Source organism: Nyctibius grandis, chromosome 5 (assembly GCF_013368605.1).
Source record: "Nyctibius grandis isolate bNycGra1 chromosome 5, bNycGra1.pri, whole genome shotgun sequence".
NCBI classification, from domain to species: domain Eukaryota; kingdom Metazoa; phylum Chordata; class Aves; order Nyctibiiformes; family Nyctibiidae; genus Nyctibius; species Nyctibius grandis.
The window spans coordinates 91,854,556-91,870,862 of record NC_090662.1 but is presented as its reverse complement, the minus strand read 5'-3'; the positions used below and the strand labels follow the sequence as shown (position 1 = coordinate 91,870,862).

At 37.7% G+C, this 16,307-nt stretch overlaps 1 protein-coding gene across 1 annotated transcript in view; it reads right to left on the bottom strand.

The window, feature by feature from the left end:
- Positions 1-427: 427 nt before the first annotated feature.
- The window catches only part of LOC137664081 (sperm-associated antigen 17-like), a 28,547-nt gene continuing 12,667 nt past the window's right edge, over positions 428-16,307 (bottom strand). The window contains exons 3-5 of the mRNA XM_068401809.1: positions 9,353-9,484; positions 1,009-1,133; positions 428-508 (exon numbers count right to left, since the gene is read on the bottom strand). Coding sequence (XP_068257910.1) covers positions 478-508; positions 1,009-1,133; positions 9,353-9,484 — 288 coding nt within the window. The 3' untranslated portion in view covers positions 428-477. The remainder of the gene's footprint in view (positions 509-1,008; positions 1,134-9,352; positions 9,485-16,307) is intronic.

The window sequence follows — 16,307 nt, the reverse complement described above, 5'->3', positions numbered from 1 at the left end:
GTGCTCTACGCTGTGATGACTGGATCCCTTTTGACTATAGACCTTGCTTAAATCACAGATAATTGAAAAGCGAGCAGTACGGTAAAAAAGCGTGAACATAGTATTTCAAAAATTTTGTTTAGGTCATCACTAGTGGGCTACAGCTCAGAAGGGACAAAATTTTAGGACAATAAAAAGGTTTTGAAGACAATACGAAAACTAGAGATCCTGGAGGCAGAATAAGGAAGAAGACATTTTTGGGGAAATGCTATTTCTCTAAAATACGGAGGTAGGAAGGACGAGTTAAAAAAGCAAAGCCAAAATTCTTTTATTACTTTTAGTGTTAATCTAGTATCACGTTGAAGTAGCATCCCTGGCCTGACAAAATCCCAGGAATCAGCCCTGTAAATCTGATTTTCCTGTTTATTTGATATTTCACCTTCTATAGGTCATCGTCTGTGCTAAAGAAGGCAGACGTAAATCATGAAGGACAGTACTTTAGAAAGTGTTCTTCATCCTGAGTTCTGGCCTGCAGAGCATCAAAGGTGGTCTGTCACACAAGGTGGAAATTTAAATCAAAGACCCCAAATATTTACACACAGAAGCAAGCAAACAAAATAGTCTAAATAAAGCATAAACAAAGATTCCAAGTTTTGCCTTTGTATTTGGTTATAGAAGAAAAGCATGGTAACAACCCCGCACAAAATGGTGTGTGTATGTTTGTGCAAAGTAAAAAGGCTGAAATACTGCATCTGCATATGAGTTGCGTGTGAAAACAACATTCAGCGTAGCAGGTGCCAGACCTACTGAGACAGTATGATACACCCAGGAAGTCACTTAGGGTTGCTAGGATAAGGTAGAGCATTTTGTTGATTTTGTGGAAGTGTGAACCTCACCATTCGTTCTATGTACGCCTAGTTTGAAACAACATAAATTAATCATCCCCAGTTAATACCTGGAGCTCATCCATTTATTTGTATGAATGGCTTCAGCGCCGCCTTCTTATTTTTATTCCCTTGTCCTACTTACCTAATCCAAAGGGGTTTTTTTCCGGTCTTCCAGCAAAGGTAACAAATTATTATTTCCAAATCAGAAGCTGATTTGCCAATCTCTAGTAATGATGATCCTGTCTTCACAGGTGTAGTCTGATATAGCTACAGGGCGAGTAGAATACCAGTACTTTTGTTTTTCTCTCTCGAATGACTGGGAACAGATTTTTACATCTTTGACCCTCTCTAGATTGCATCACACCGTTCAACAACTCTTTGACTGGATTTCTGGGCTGGCCCTTCCATTTATCAACAGTGTTTCCCCTCAGGCCCCAGGAAGTGTTGTGGTTCCAAGCACGTGTCTTCTGGCTCCTGTCACAATAGGTGGTAAAGAACAGAACAAGGATGCACATTCTTTTTTTTTTTTCTTACAGTTATCAGAAAAAGGCAGTGACTGACTGTGCGCCTGCTTAGGCATAAAGGCACTTTTTACCAATTCCTCTGGAGCAAGGGCAGGTGGTGGAATTTCCACATGAACCCCAGTTTGTTACAGCTCCCATGCCCTGTACTCTGGCACAAAGCAATCTGCTTCAGTCTGCCTTCTCTAGCATAAGCACACAACAGTTTATTAGAAGCCCTTATAAAACCCTGTATTGACAAGATGCTCAATATAATCTTTCCCCAGGAAAAGATAAAGAGAACTTGGCACTGGTGAGAGTCATTGTTGATACTGCTTATAAGCCAGTCGAAGACACTTCTACACAATTGTTGTCAAAATGGCATAAGAACAGCAAACAAAAGAAAAGCAGTTTTTGTTGTTGTTAAGTTGGATAAATAGAACAATTTCTGAAATGTGTCAGAGCAGGGAAGCACAGAAGACCAGTCTGAGGGGCTGATGTGTTCCCAATTGAGCTGGGGCTGTCAGGTGCCTCTGTGTCATACACAACTGGAAGTGCAGTTGCCCTTGGCTTTGAGGTGGTCAGTATGAAGCTGTAGTTTCTGGAAGCTCTGGCTCCTCAGGCACCACCAGCTCCCTGGGTACCCCTAGCAAATCTGACAGACTAGTTTTCCTGGGAACCCAGGTTATACTTCAGCAACGGTTATTAAAAGGGGACCATGTCTGTAGAGCATTTAGCTTTTAATGGAGTGTTATGCATATGACATTGGGCTTTCAACAAAAATCCAGTGCGACAAAAGTGCAAGAAGTTCTGATTAGGACCTGGGGGTGGGGAAAAAAAGAAAAAGAGGAAAACAACTCGCTCTCCCTGAGCTGATCTTGAAGCTGGTTTAGTCCCAAAGGCACTTGTTGGCATGCCCTCGAAGTCTGTGTGTTTCTGATGTTTCATCCCAATATATGAAAATAAATTCTGGAAAGGCAATTCCAGACAGGCAAGAACTTGCTGGGAGATATTTGCTGCTTTTCTGTCAAGCAGCCCATTGTCTTTCTGTAGTTGATACCAAAGCAGAGAATGGTTCAGAGAAAGAACCAGGTAAGTGAGCCAGGTATTGCAATACTCTGAAGCCCACATTTTCAAGAATTCATTTAAAACCAGGCCTGATTAGTAACGGAGCTCAGTTCCTATTCAGGCAACTCCATAAAGTGGAAGTTGCAAGAGAACTCGGCACCATGGATGGCACCAGGAAAATAAAATATTCCTGTGTTTGTGGGTATTGAACTCTTGTGCAAAGTTGTGCCATAAAGCCACAAAGTCAAAATGAGCCCTTTTGAAGTCTAAAATAATAGCAACAATGAAGTAGCCTAGTCACAATCTTTTAAAACCTCATATTGCTTTTGTCTGTGCACTCTGAAAATGCTCATTATTGTGGTTAAAAAGACATGGAAGAATAAGTTCAGTCATATTCCACTCATAGATTTGGAGCAGTCAGCAAAATGTACCATGATTAATATGATGCCTCCAACATTTTTAAACAGTTAAGTGGCTATAAATGTTTTGGAATGTTGAAGCGCCACATGAGAGCATAACAGTGCTCAGTGCTGGCCTGTGGAAGGTACAGCATCATAACAGTCACACTGAAATTGCAACTAATGAAAATTAAAGTAGAAACGTCGTTGATTTTGACTTCCCTTTTTGTTCCCATCAGGTGGAATAAAGTAACGCCACTGCAAAATTAAATTCTACAGTCTAAGAGGCATCCCCTTTTTTAAAGGGTGGAAATTTATCATGAATATATAGGCATCCAAACATCTGAGACATGTAAAATGTCTTCAGACTCCCACTCTACTGCTACTGAATCATAAAAGTGCCCAAAATCTTTAGCTGCACAGCTTTGACATTCAAAATGCCACATATATATACCTTATATATATAGTATAAGGTATACTTGTAGGCATCCCCAAATACTTTCTTAACTGGAGAAGCACGAACAGCTATTAGCTATTGAGTCCTCTGGAATACACAGACAAGTTGCTCCTAGGCCAGCCTCTGTGTAGGGACTCAGGCCAGATCCTTGCTTCAAGCTTTGCCTGTGCATTTTATTCAGCCCCTCTTCATATAAACTATACACATTTTCAATGGGAAATGGAGGCCCACCCGTGTTTCTGCCAGCTGAAAGATATACCATTGGGAGAGCAAGTCATGTTGATACCCTATCTAACTTTTACTTTCAGCTACCAGTTGTTTTAGATCTTTTCATGCAGAGAAAAGCAGCTTTAACAGGAAGAATGTGGAATCCTCTCCTGCTCAGGGGCTAGAGTAATTTCTGGAGCTGTGAGTTTGGGTTTCTACAGGTTGAAGTGACCATGGAGAAGAGACATATTTTCACTGAGAAGTGTTTGACTGTACTCAGTGTCTTACGGATCAGTTTTGCCTGTGGCAAGGAGTCTGTGTGCCGTACAGCTTCTGGTACTTCAAGCTAATTCTTTCAAATTTAAGAAAAGATTAATTCAAGGTATTTGTTTAGGGCCCTATTTATCTCCTGTTGGACTTTGAGGGTTTTTTCCTCTGTCCACTGGTGAACCTCCTTTCCATTTTGGTCTTTCTCGTTGCAAATTTGGATGGTCCCATTATTGCATGTTTTAACACGAAAAGTCTGTGCAGGTGTATTCAGGATCTTGCTTAAAGTATTCCACTGAAATATTACATTCCTAGTTTGAGAGACTTGTATTAAACCTAACATCATGGTTTTAATGAAAGTCTAAATGCCAAATGTCTGTTTTGTAAGTCTTAAAGTAAGAACTTTAAAATTTATTTCAATGAAGGAAGGAATTCAAGATTTATGCTGTCACTCACATTGAAGGTATAATACAGACAGAATGTCTAATTATTTTTATCATAACAGCCTGTTTGTATTTTTCTTTGAAAAATTACAGATCTGTGCCTTACTGAAAAGCAAACTATGCAGTTCTTCAAAAACCTCACATACAAAAACTTCAGGATTTTAAAAAATAAATCAGCTGCTGAAATTATTAATGATGTTACAAGGCTGAAAACTTCTTATGGTAGAATCTACACTACCGAAATATTGTGATTTGACAACTCATGCCTTCCTCCGTAAACAAAAGAGTGCCGGGTTTTATTCTTGATTCAAACACTGATTTCAACCATTCTCTGATTGTGTTTTCCTTCTCTATTTTGACTAAAGATCTTGGGAGCAGGAACCCTCTCAAGCAGCCACCACAGTGAAGCCCACAGCTCACATGATATGCCTAGATATGTCTAGAACTAATAGAATTAGAAAAGCAGCATTAATTTTCTCATACTAAACCAACTGGTAGCCTATTCACTTACTCAGCAAAGTGTTCTGTGGGCCAGAATTCTATTATCTGGTCATGTCTTAGAACTTTTTTTTTTGGTAAAACATTACTGAGTTTCGTGCCCTGGAAGCTCAGTGTCACCCACGCAAGCCAGCAGGAGCTGGCAAGAGAAGGCAGCTGTAACCTCACGCAAGTCGTGCAGAACACGGGCAGCTTAGAAAATCCTAGCTGTGCAAACTTGAAGGTCAGGGTCAGACTGTGTCTGTAGATATACTCAAGTGTTCGCAATTACATAACTCCTTTAGATGGCAGAATATTTTACTAATTTACAGAACCGTTATTTTCTGATAGAATCTGCTTGTCATTAGCTCAGGATTCAGGGCAAGAATCCAATTACCCTTTGCCACTCTATGGTGTTTACAGTAAACATGTTCCTTCAGAAACAAAACTCTAATCAGCTCCAACTATCTAAAAATCTCTCTAAAATGTAGAGAGATAAGTTTATTTCTGTACCTCTGTCATTCTTTATGCAATCTCCAAAGTAATGGCAATATTCTTCCATGTTAAATAAGATCAGTCAACACAACAATGGGATCTCCATATGATAGGTAAAATAGAGAAACCAGCAGGTGACATATTGAATCTCCTCCATGTTATTTTTTCTTTAAAATTATTAGTAGAGTCAGGGCTTTACCAATGCAAAAATATTTGGATATGCTTATACACTCCTCACTGGCTCACAGGGCAGACATCTTAAGAGCAATTGTAGAACATTAGTGACACTTGGGAGTTAAATAATTTGTTAGTATATTTATCTGATACATAACATAAGCAGAAGCTGCTGAACCACCTACTTCCTGATTTAAAAATCACAGATCAAATAAAATGTAACAAAACAAATCACACAAACCTTCTCGGAAGTGTGAGATATCTGGAAAACATGACGTTTTTTAGTGGTTCAGTTTTTTTATTCAAATACTTTTCCCTCTCAGCCACTATGATGTTGATGTGGTGAAGCTGTCTTGAACTCTCTGCTTTATCCTTCTCAAACACACAATTCAGTTTATTATATTCTTACTAAGTCATAGTGTTAAGACTTCACATTAAAAAGGAACTGTGGGAGGTAGGTAGACATTATACATACAAAACTAATTAAATGCATACTGGTAGAAATATGAGTAAAGAATAACTGTCCTTTAGTTACTGCCACTACAGCACTTGCATCAGCCAGAAACCTTCCCTGGGCTGAAGGGAAGTAAGACAAAAATTCGATTTCTGTTAAGTCTTTAGCATCTCTGTTAACACTCTTGAGTATGGTGTAAAATGGTACCAGCACTATTTTTCTTTGATGTAAATATCTGTCTACTATAAACTAGAACCAAGAGTCTTGTGCTCATTTCACACAGGATATTACTCAGCCATTCTCATTATTTTCAAACAAAACCACCTATATTAAGTTCTGCTCAGTAATTTAAGAGTAAAGAATGAAAAAAGATTTTCTAAGTATCCCAAAGCCTCACACTATAAATCCACAAAACTCAGAGCCAGTCCAAAATTAATCTAAAATATATTAAGGTAAAGCAAGGTGCTGTAAGAGCAAGAAAACCTTCACCTTATTTCTAGGCAGCAGCAAGACTATGCACTAACTATGCAAGAATTATATTTAAGGATTGTAAAGCTAAATTAAATACAATAAAATGGTATTAATCTAACTTACTGTTACCATTCTGCTGGTGTCACTTTAAAGGCTATTAAAGCAATGAGGAAAGCTTCCATGCAAATGAGATAGGGCAGTTGACTGTACAGAGTTACTTTCCCTAGATCCAGCTGGAAAAGCAGACTTCCCAGCTGCAGAAGTTGTGTTTAGTTCAAATTCAAAACCAAAGCAGAAAATCTTTTCCTGCTTTTCCCTTCTTCATGCATTCCCTTTCTGTAAAATTTAGAAATGCCTTCAAGAGACTCTTAAAACTATTTGTGCTGTGAAATGGGGGATTTGGATGCTTTCATTATTTTCTTTCAAATTTAGTCCACTTTGGACATTTTAAACCAAAGATTTTGATAGTACTACTTTGAAATTCTAAGCTGATGAACACATCAAAACAGAAGAAACAATCATCAGGCTACAAAGTTCATAATCAGCTTTATCTATTGCATCTGCATAGTTTTATCTAATTAAGACTCAAATAAGCAGAGACGTTTCTGAATCTGCCAAGATTCCAACACAGAGCACTAGTTGACCTTAATACCTCAGGAAGTAAAAGCCTCTCCTTTCTAGTACTCATTCCTTTTATTCTCCATGTCATACTTCTCCTTCCCTACAAGATGCAGCTTTTTGTGGAGTTTCTAATCTGCCATTAGCTTTACATTCTGTAATTTTGTTATTTTGAGCTTCATATTACAGAATCTTACCACCTCAAACAGTTTTCTAATTCAAAGACATCTCTTCTGCATATTAATTTAAATGCATACACCTGTCAGTTTATGACAAGCTTCTGCTCCTAATGAAATACAGAATTTTCATAATGATTTTTTTTTTGTTTATTCACTTGCTGTTTTTCTTCTGCTAATCCATTCTATTAACTGGTGTCTATTCTAAAAAACAATGGACAGTTATGTTGGCTTTCTGAGAACTGATCTGCTAGTAAAATCCTGGTTTCAACCCCCGAGTTGTTGCCAAAGGAACTTGTACTGTACAAACTAGTTGGAGCAGATTAAAAGTTTTATGGCAGACAATTTAGAGTTAGAATTCTAAACTAAAAGCCAGTTTCTGCCCATTCTGTACTGCAGAGCATCCTCATAGCCAAGAGCCCTCCCAGTTCTCGATTCTGTCTTTGTCCTTCAACTGCTTCTCTCACATTTGCCTGTCATGCATTGATATAGGACTTGACAACTTTGTCCAGATTGCTTGGCTAAAACAGAGAAGAAATTGTGAGTTCCAGAGATTCTTCAACTTTCAATATGAACTATCCTCAGATTCTCCAGGGAAATAAAATTATACTTACAAGCATAATCTTGTCAAATCAAAGCTAAAAGCTCCAATTTAATATTGAAGCACCTAATCTTTAAACTTCAAATTTTTGTTTTACAGTTTACTTACCAGTACTGACTGATATCTAAGAGAAAAGCCATTTTTTCTTCATTCATTATAAGAAATCTGCTCTATAGCTTCAGCCTCTCAATTTCTCTTGAGATTGAAAATGCATTTTTTTTTCTCAGATTCTTCATATATTTCTGTGGCTTATTATCATTTATCAAATTATCATTTGCTAAGCAGTTTTCCAATTGACTTCTATGGGAACAGGACACAACTTTAATTTACCACCTAGCATCTAATGTTCTTGTGCCTGTGCATTATACTTCATCCACCAATTATTCCCACAAATAGAATTAGTGATAAAGAAATTTAAAGAATTTTCAACTACACAAAATCCATGAAACCATTTTCTTCTTGCATCTTTTACATGCATAGACTGCTTAGGTCTCCGTGTCATCACATTTTACCTTCTAGTTTTTGATCAATTAACAGGATAAACTATTGCAGTGATTATATGACTTTCTGATAATGGTCTTCAGCTGCATGAATGTTTGCTGGAAAAGAACTATAGCAAAAACCAACTGTTCAGTAAGTTGTTGAAATGTACCACTGACAACTTTTTTTTTTAATTACAGATGTTAGAAAGCAATTAGAGGTCTGATCTGATTGTGATTCTGTGCAAGCTTGGTGAAATTCCTCCTAGAACACACAAGCAATCCGACTGAGGCAATCTGGGAGCTAGTAGTGATGATCTTGGACAATATGTGGAAGTGAGTTTTGGGAACACTGGAAAATGTGGTACCCAGTTCTGAGAAGCAGGCTTCAAGATATAAACTATTTGAAGAGAGTTCAGAGGAGAGGAACAAGCATAATCAGAAACTAGAAACCATGACATATATTTGGATTTGTTTAGTTAAATATGCAGCAGATTTCTGCAGAATGGAGGGTAAGAATTGTTGTCCCCATACAGACTGAGAAGCGAAGCAGTAACAGGTTTAAATTAGAGCAGGGTTGATAAGGTTAGCAACATTTTCCAAATGGCTGCATTGCAGAGATAGTTGAGCAGTTAATACTGATTGCCACAGAAAAGTGAAAGCATAGTAGTGGAAGGTTTTAAGAATAGGTTCAACAAACATCTGCCAGGAATAGTTTATGTATATTTTGTCCCACCTTAATGCCAGAGGATGAAATAGATAACTTCTCCAAATTTCCTCCAGAGAGCTGATTCATTATAATAACTTCCTCATAGTGCTGCTTGGCATCTACCCTCGATGCCTCTCAAATAATAACCTCTTCTACCTTTATTTCAGTAGAGATATTTTCAGCTGAAGCCAGATTCTAGCTCTATTTTCGATTGGTCTTAAGACTCAGCTAAGACATTATTACTTATTCATCTAGCAAAGAGTTTTTGCACAATATTTTTTCTTTTCTTATTTTTCCCATGTCACCTGCATTTAAGTAATTGAGAGCTTCTTCCCCAAAATCTAATTAGATAATTTTCTATTCACATTTCTCTTCAATTACAGATCTAGGAAGTTAAGCACAAGGAGAAAGCTGAACTTATGCAAGCAGCACAAGAATGGAAGTGTCTTCATAAAGCTAACTAAGTAACCTCCATAAGGCATACTATAGTACCTTCTTTTCAGCTTCTCTTCTCTGAAGGTCCTTCTGTTTGAGACAAAGCAGTTGAAATTTCAACAGATTTCCAGTTAGCGTTACAGGAATTTCTTCACCACTATCCAGAATGGCTTTGGCTATTTCTATCACCTACAGAGAAAAAAAAAAAAGCAAACAAATAACTATTACTTGTACAGTTTTAATATCGTATTTGACACATATTTTGCGTGCTGCAATAAGGAAGTGCTATTTCACACTGTACAATGCGTGGGTCAAACTGGCCACACTTTCAGAAAAGCAACATATCAGTAAGATGCGTAGCTATTCTTTGGTTCCTAAGACCTCAAATGAAGTTATATCTGCTACAGTATGAGATAAAACTAGAATGGAGAAAACTTCTATTATACATGTAAGGGTCAACAGACACACAGTTCTTACAGTAAGATGTGATGTTTTTAGGTTTTAAACAAAGAAACAACATTAAGCAACTACTTATTATAAAATAATAAATTAAAAAGCATTTAACAGATAGCAAATCAAGGGGAATAGTTTGGAGTACTGTTTACAAAGTGACTAGTGTCTGAGGCACTAGCCCTGAATGAAAGATGAAAACTTCTTGAAGGGAATTTGAGAGGGTCTGTCTCAGTGAAAATACACCCCCTCCCTGTGTAATTCTGATTCTGTTGGTATGCAGCCTAATTGGGGTGAAATAAGGCTATTGAGTTTTCTCAGGGTGATGACAGGAGCGGGAACATACAGCTGCATTGTCCAGATGTGTGGCATTGACAGGCTGTTTTATGACTATGTTTTTTACAGCTTGTTTCCACTAAATTTCATACAACTCACTAACATCTGGGCCGTTTTCCTTGGAGCCTCATAACCACTTTATTTACTGCGAAAAATATAAAATAACATAAAAATACCATAAAAAGTTGTTATATGTTTCTTTTCACTTGTGTTGTCTCTGCAATAAAGTTCACCTATGTAGGAAGCACTGTTGAGGAATAATATAACCATATTATTTTCCTACTTTTGTTTTTAAGCAACCATCAGCTTTATTTATAACCATGGGCTGAATTAGGTGTTACTCAAATGTTCTGACATGTTTCTCTTTTCCCCTCTTGGAGCAATTACAGTTGGGCACATATGGTGTCAATTTTGCTTGCTAACATTCAGACAATGAAGGTGCACACTGCATCTCACTGAACTGTGTCTTGTCTAATACAAACACCACCATTAGCTCTGAGCTTTCATAGTTTCTTGCCGAGCTTAGAAATTTTAACTTCTCAATTAAAACCTAGATAAGCAAATGTAGCCACTAAAAATGCTTCTCTGAATAAAACAAAGCCAGTTATATGCCAAATTATTGTTTCACACAAATGAAAGCAAAGTACAGAAAAAGAAATCTCTTAAAATTCAGATTTTTCCGAATTGCATAACAGGAAGACAAAATAACCAAAATATTTGCATTTATAAACCTTCTCAAAACAATCCTGCTCCTCCAGCACTAATAAACCTGATGATCTCCTTAATGTACACATAGGAAAACACATCAGGGTTAAGATCAGTGCTGCTTTACATCTTTTGCATTCAGAGTAAGACTACTTACTGGTCACTATCTCAACAAGCCAACCATAGAAGGCTTCTGGAAAGACTCCCATTGACTTCACAGTCACAACAGACAATCAAGGATATGCTAAGAATCCCACAGACCATAGGCACACTAGAAACTACTTGCTATTCCAACAAAAAACAGTCACCCAGAGCTACCTACAGTAAATCTGTGCTCTGAAAGAAACTTTGGTATAAGTGTCATAGTAACCTCCCCAAGAGAGAAAAATTCTCATAGTTTTTTTTTGCAGAAGTGGTGTTAACAGCCTATGGAAAGGGATGCTTCCCAATTGCCTCATCTAGATGAGTTGCACATTTCTTGAAACACAACAGAGGGGAAAAGGAGGGATTCTGGAAGGATTCCTGAAAAGTGTATATATAGTAACCCGTCTCGATGGCAGTTGCTGATTTATTGTTCATGGAAGAAGGAAGGAACGCTTAGATTCTTTTACAACCCATTCTTCCTGAGAAGTTCAAAGCATTTTACCAGTCAAAAGCAATGCATCATGATTATTCCTATTTTGTAGATAGAGAATGCAGAAATGAAGAGACTTGTCCAAGGTCTATAGTGAGCTGGACAACTCTGAGCGGGTGGGAAGGACAAATTTTCTTACATAAGGCATTAGAGAAGTATAAACCAAACTATTTAACAGGAGTACGTTCCATGACTGTGGAGAGAGGTCAGAAAAATATAAAAACAAAGATAAAATGAGCACACTACATTTGGCAATACAAAGAAAGCAAACAGATTTTCATACAGCAATGTAAAATCTGCTTTATGCATAAGCAAATAAAAAGCAATACTTCATCACTGCTAGTTTAAAGACAGAACATAGTTCAATACATGCACAGTAAATAAAATAAATTAAATTTATTACACTTATGCATGTTAAGTTCATTTGTGGTCCTGTGAATTATGCAGGCACCTGGCATAAACAGTTAAGAACCCACAGAGCCTCAATGAAAAAAAAAAAAGCTGAAGACAAAGACTTGGTAGGAGTACAGAAGGAATTTTTTGGGATACTATGAGGTGGATTCATTTCAGATTGGCTATACTTCATTCCGTCAGTGATGACCTTTTTCTTATGTGAGAAACCACGGAAACTTGGATGGACAAAGTCAGTTAGGTAGTGCCTTTTTTCCTTTAAAGGAAGAGGAAACTTAGCATTCCTCACACAGCAGGGGTCACATTTGTGAAGTGCAGAAAGGCTTCAGTGACGCAGTATTTGATCTCATATGGTGGCAGTATGAACCATGCAGAGATTTAGCTGCCTGGTGCAAAGGGTGTATATTTCAAGCCGTTCAAACACTGTATGAGTGCTTGTAGGTGACACTATACTATTGGCAGATGCCAGTGTCATTGAGATAGGAGATGGGTCTTAAAAGTTAGGGAAACATTTAAAGCCAGTCTTTATGGTATCTTTCTTTGAAATGCCTCCTTTTCCATATACAGAACAATTGTGGCTGCTAAATCATAATCAGAAAAGCTTTCAAAGTGATAAATTGCATTATCAACTTTCACAGCTTTATCACTACTTGGAAGCAGCAGCATCACTTGCTATGAACAGTGGTCAGGCCATTTCATAGCGTAATTCTCCCATATCCCATATCCAGGATGAGCTTTCTAAAGCCCTGTCTTCCCTCCTGTTCTTGAAACTGCAAGAAACCCAGGCCATCACATATATCTCAGACTCACATAACACTTCCTAAAAGAAACATAATGGTTCCTAGAACTCCTTAGTAATTCAAATCCCTTAGTAGCTGACACAGTTCCAAGTGAATTTGAAGCAGGAGAGCTATCAGTTAAGAGGCTATATGGATTACACGTACCAATCAAGTTATTATTTACTGTTCAAATGTATTTCCCTGAGCAAGCTAATAAAGCAGGGGAAAAAAAAAAAAGGCAATCTTCACTTATTACAATCTGCCATCAGTATCATGAATCCTTCACAAGAAGCTTTCAAGATAATGCTATGGAACGAAAGCTGCATGTGTCATACTGATAAATTTATTTGTCCAAAGAAGACTTCTTTACACTATTAAACATTTCTGAATCTGCTGATGTCACTTCATTGACTATAGCATATTACAATCGATCATTTTGAAAGAATACCAGGAAGGCACTGAGCTGACTGAAACAACTTCTTTCAGATCACACTTGCAGTGTGTTGAAAGGCAACTTAGTCTCTACTACCAGACCATTCGCCTCATTTCATTTTTCCTCTCAGAACCTCCTCCCAACTATGATGTCAAAAGATCACTTGCTTAATCATTATCCTTCATTGGTGAATTAATGACTTGCAATTCAAACTGAGCTAAAGGACTCATGTAAATCAGTAAGTCAATTGCATATCTGAACAGAGCTTATGTATCCGCAGCATAGACTGTAAAGCTTAAGCTAAGCCAATGAATCATCTTCGTTAATCAATGAGGGCTCTACCAACACGTATTCCAGAGAATTAGAAAAAATTAAAGTAGATTTGATGACTCCTTCTGCCTCTCAGAGTCCTTTTCAAACAAACCTACTAAAATAAGAATAGGACACTTTCACTATTGAGTAATACTGAACAAATACATATGCTGTTCATGTACTAAATATCTGCCTTTCTATTGTGAGAACATTTCTCAAAGCAGCAGCAATGGCTGCTTGTGCCCTGGAAAAATATGTTGTCAGTCATATGAGTGAGTCTTTTTTACCAAATCACAACACAGCTTGATCTGGCTAGCAGAAACATAGTTAGAAATATCCATTGTAAGAAGGTCTGTTCTTTAAACCTCTCTCTACAGAAAATGTGCAACCTGAGGGCATACCTTAACTGGTTTAATCTCAGCAATGCGGAATGAGAACCTTCTAAGATAGGTGCACAGCATATGTGTCTTAATGTTACAAGTACTTAAAGAATGTTTTAAGGGAAATACAAAAAGGTGAATAACCTAATTTATGTAGAGATGAGAAAATACATTACATAAAAATTAGGATAACCTTTCACCTTGGCTTTATTAAAGAGTTCATACAAGAGCTCTCACCATCTGACATGTACCTCGTACGGCTTCCTGACCACCTAACTTCTACCAAAACAAGTTGCTTTAAGGGAAGACAAAATACAATATGAAAATCCAATGATTCCAAAGATCAGACATTAGCATTGCTGTTTCAGGAAGGAGGAGTTTTATGCACAAATAAGTTTTTCTCATGTGGTCCTTCAGATACCTGTTTGCTTTTAACACTCTGACTGCAGGGGGAGATAGTTGAAATAACATTTACATGATTTCTGAGGAACTCCTACAGAACCCAGACCTTTTTAAAAAGGGGGGACAGGCCAGTCTGCTGTGACCTGTGCTTGGAAGAAGAGACATATTGCTATGATCAAATCTTGAAATGTTTACATTTCAGTGGTATGAATCTGCCTAGCAAGTCTTTCCATTCTGGAGTAGAATATTTCATGCTTCCAAGAAGTAAATTCTCTCCAGTAATTCCAGCCAACTGGATCCACACAATGAACGTTACAGAGCTAAAGAATTTAGTCACTCTTCTCTAACATTGCATCTGGCTAGGAAGTGGACCCAATCAGAGGTGGAACAAAAAGATTTAAGAAGCAAAGTTGTCTCATCAACCCTTGTGCTGGCAGAACCCATCTAGCTACATCTTGCCAAAGTTTCCTAAGAAGCCTCAGAACTTGTGGGCCAGGAAGTCTCAATGGCCTTGTGGGTTTGGCACCACAAAACTCCTAGGCAGGATCCTTCCACCTTGGTCCAGTTTTGCAACAGGGCTTTGGGTATTTTTTTTCCCCTTGGTGATAAAGGATTCTGGGATTAGTTGCTCTAATTGAGAAAAATGTGTTACACTCTATTGTCCTTAATCAACCAATTATAGTCACATGAAATTTTTGAAGGCAACAAAACAGAGAACAGCATTTCCTTTGGCTACTCCAGAGGGTCCCCGTACCAGTTTAAGGATGACATTCTTACAGACATAATTGCTGTTTGCTCTAGTCACAAAGAGATTTCAACAAAACCTGTGCAGAAAAAGTAGGAAATTTTATACCAAGCTGCATGTATGCAGGAAACCTTGTAATCTAGGAAGCAAAACCAAGGTTTCACCAGTGTTCTAAAGCAAGTTTTAAATAGATAGATGAATTTCAAAAGGTATCAAGTTTCTTTCCTAGAAAATAAATTGTCAGCAATTTTTAGTTTTATGAGTGTCCTCAGGCCAAATAATTACTAACAGCAACTAACAGCAGTGAAATAATACATGCAGAAAGCATTGCCTCTAGAACCCTAGAATTGGGTTACAAAGAAGAGTCATTGTGCTGAAATGGAAAGAAAAGATTAACATGCTCAATTGTCTCATGTAAATAATAGAACCTGACCTCTCAGATTTTAGGAAACAGAAAATTAGAAGACACAGATTGTTTTCCTGCAGTAGCTCAACATTTTTTGCCCCAGTTTCAGCATTTAGAAATCCTGAGACTACTTAATGTGACATACTGTCCTTAGAGGGGTCCCTGGAAAGGGATCTTGAACTTGAGAGACTTTAGAAATTGATTGCAAACAACTTCCATTTCTAGGACTGATTGGTTCATAGTAACAACATTTCAGTCTCATGGAATAAATAAATCCCAAATTGAAGGCATATAATTTGATAACTCAAAGGACAACACATGCCACTATTGATTGTGCAGTGGCATCGGATGTTCTGACAATGGCAAAGGCTGATACAAAGACATGGTGGTATATTTTATTCTTTTTAGGTGGCGTGGGTTTCCTATATTTGAAATAAAAACCCCTTTGCTGTTATCCAATGCTTAGAACTACTTACCTGATCACACACATGCCTCTAGTGCCACTGGGATGACCTAGGTCATTAAGACATCCATACTGGACTGGCGTATAGAACACAGAACTAGGCGAGATCTTTGCTGTTCTGGAAAGGCAGCTGAACCCAGGTGAATGCCTTTTCTTTTGTCAGGACATTTTCTTTTGTTTCCATTTGACCAAGTCATAAGAAGGCATTTGACAATGATATTCTACTCTCTTGGATATTGGTGCTAGCAAGGCAATTGTCTGTCCAAGCAATTTAGCAAGCACTAAGAAGTCCACCAGTGAAAGGCATTATGAAGTAAGAATTAAGGTGAGCAGGACAGGTAGAAGCTCGTGTAGGTTTTTCTCAGTAAGTTCTAGTAAAATCTTCAAGATGTAGGAAACCTTGGAATACCTTAACATTATCTAAGAGGAATGGGGATAATTCAAGTTTGCAGTTCATCTGAAGATGCCAAAGATTCGTGGCCTGGGGTGTGATAGTGTCTGTTTGGAATAGTTTGGCACAGCCATAAATTGTCCCTATTCGCTTGGCAGCAGAGCA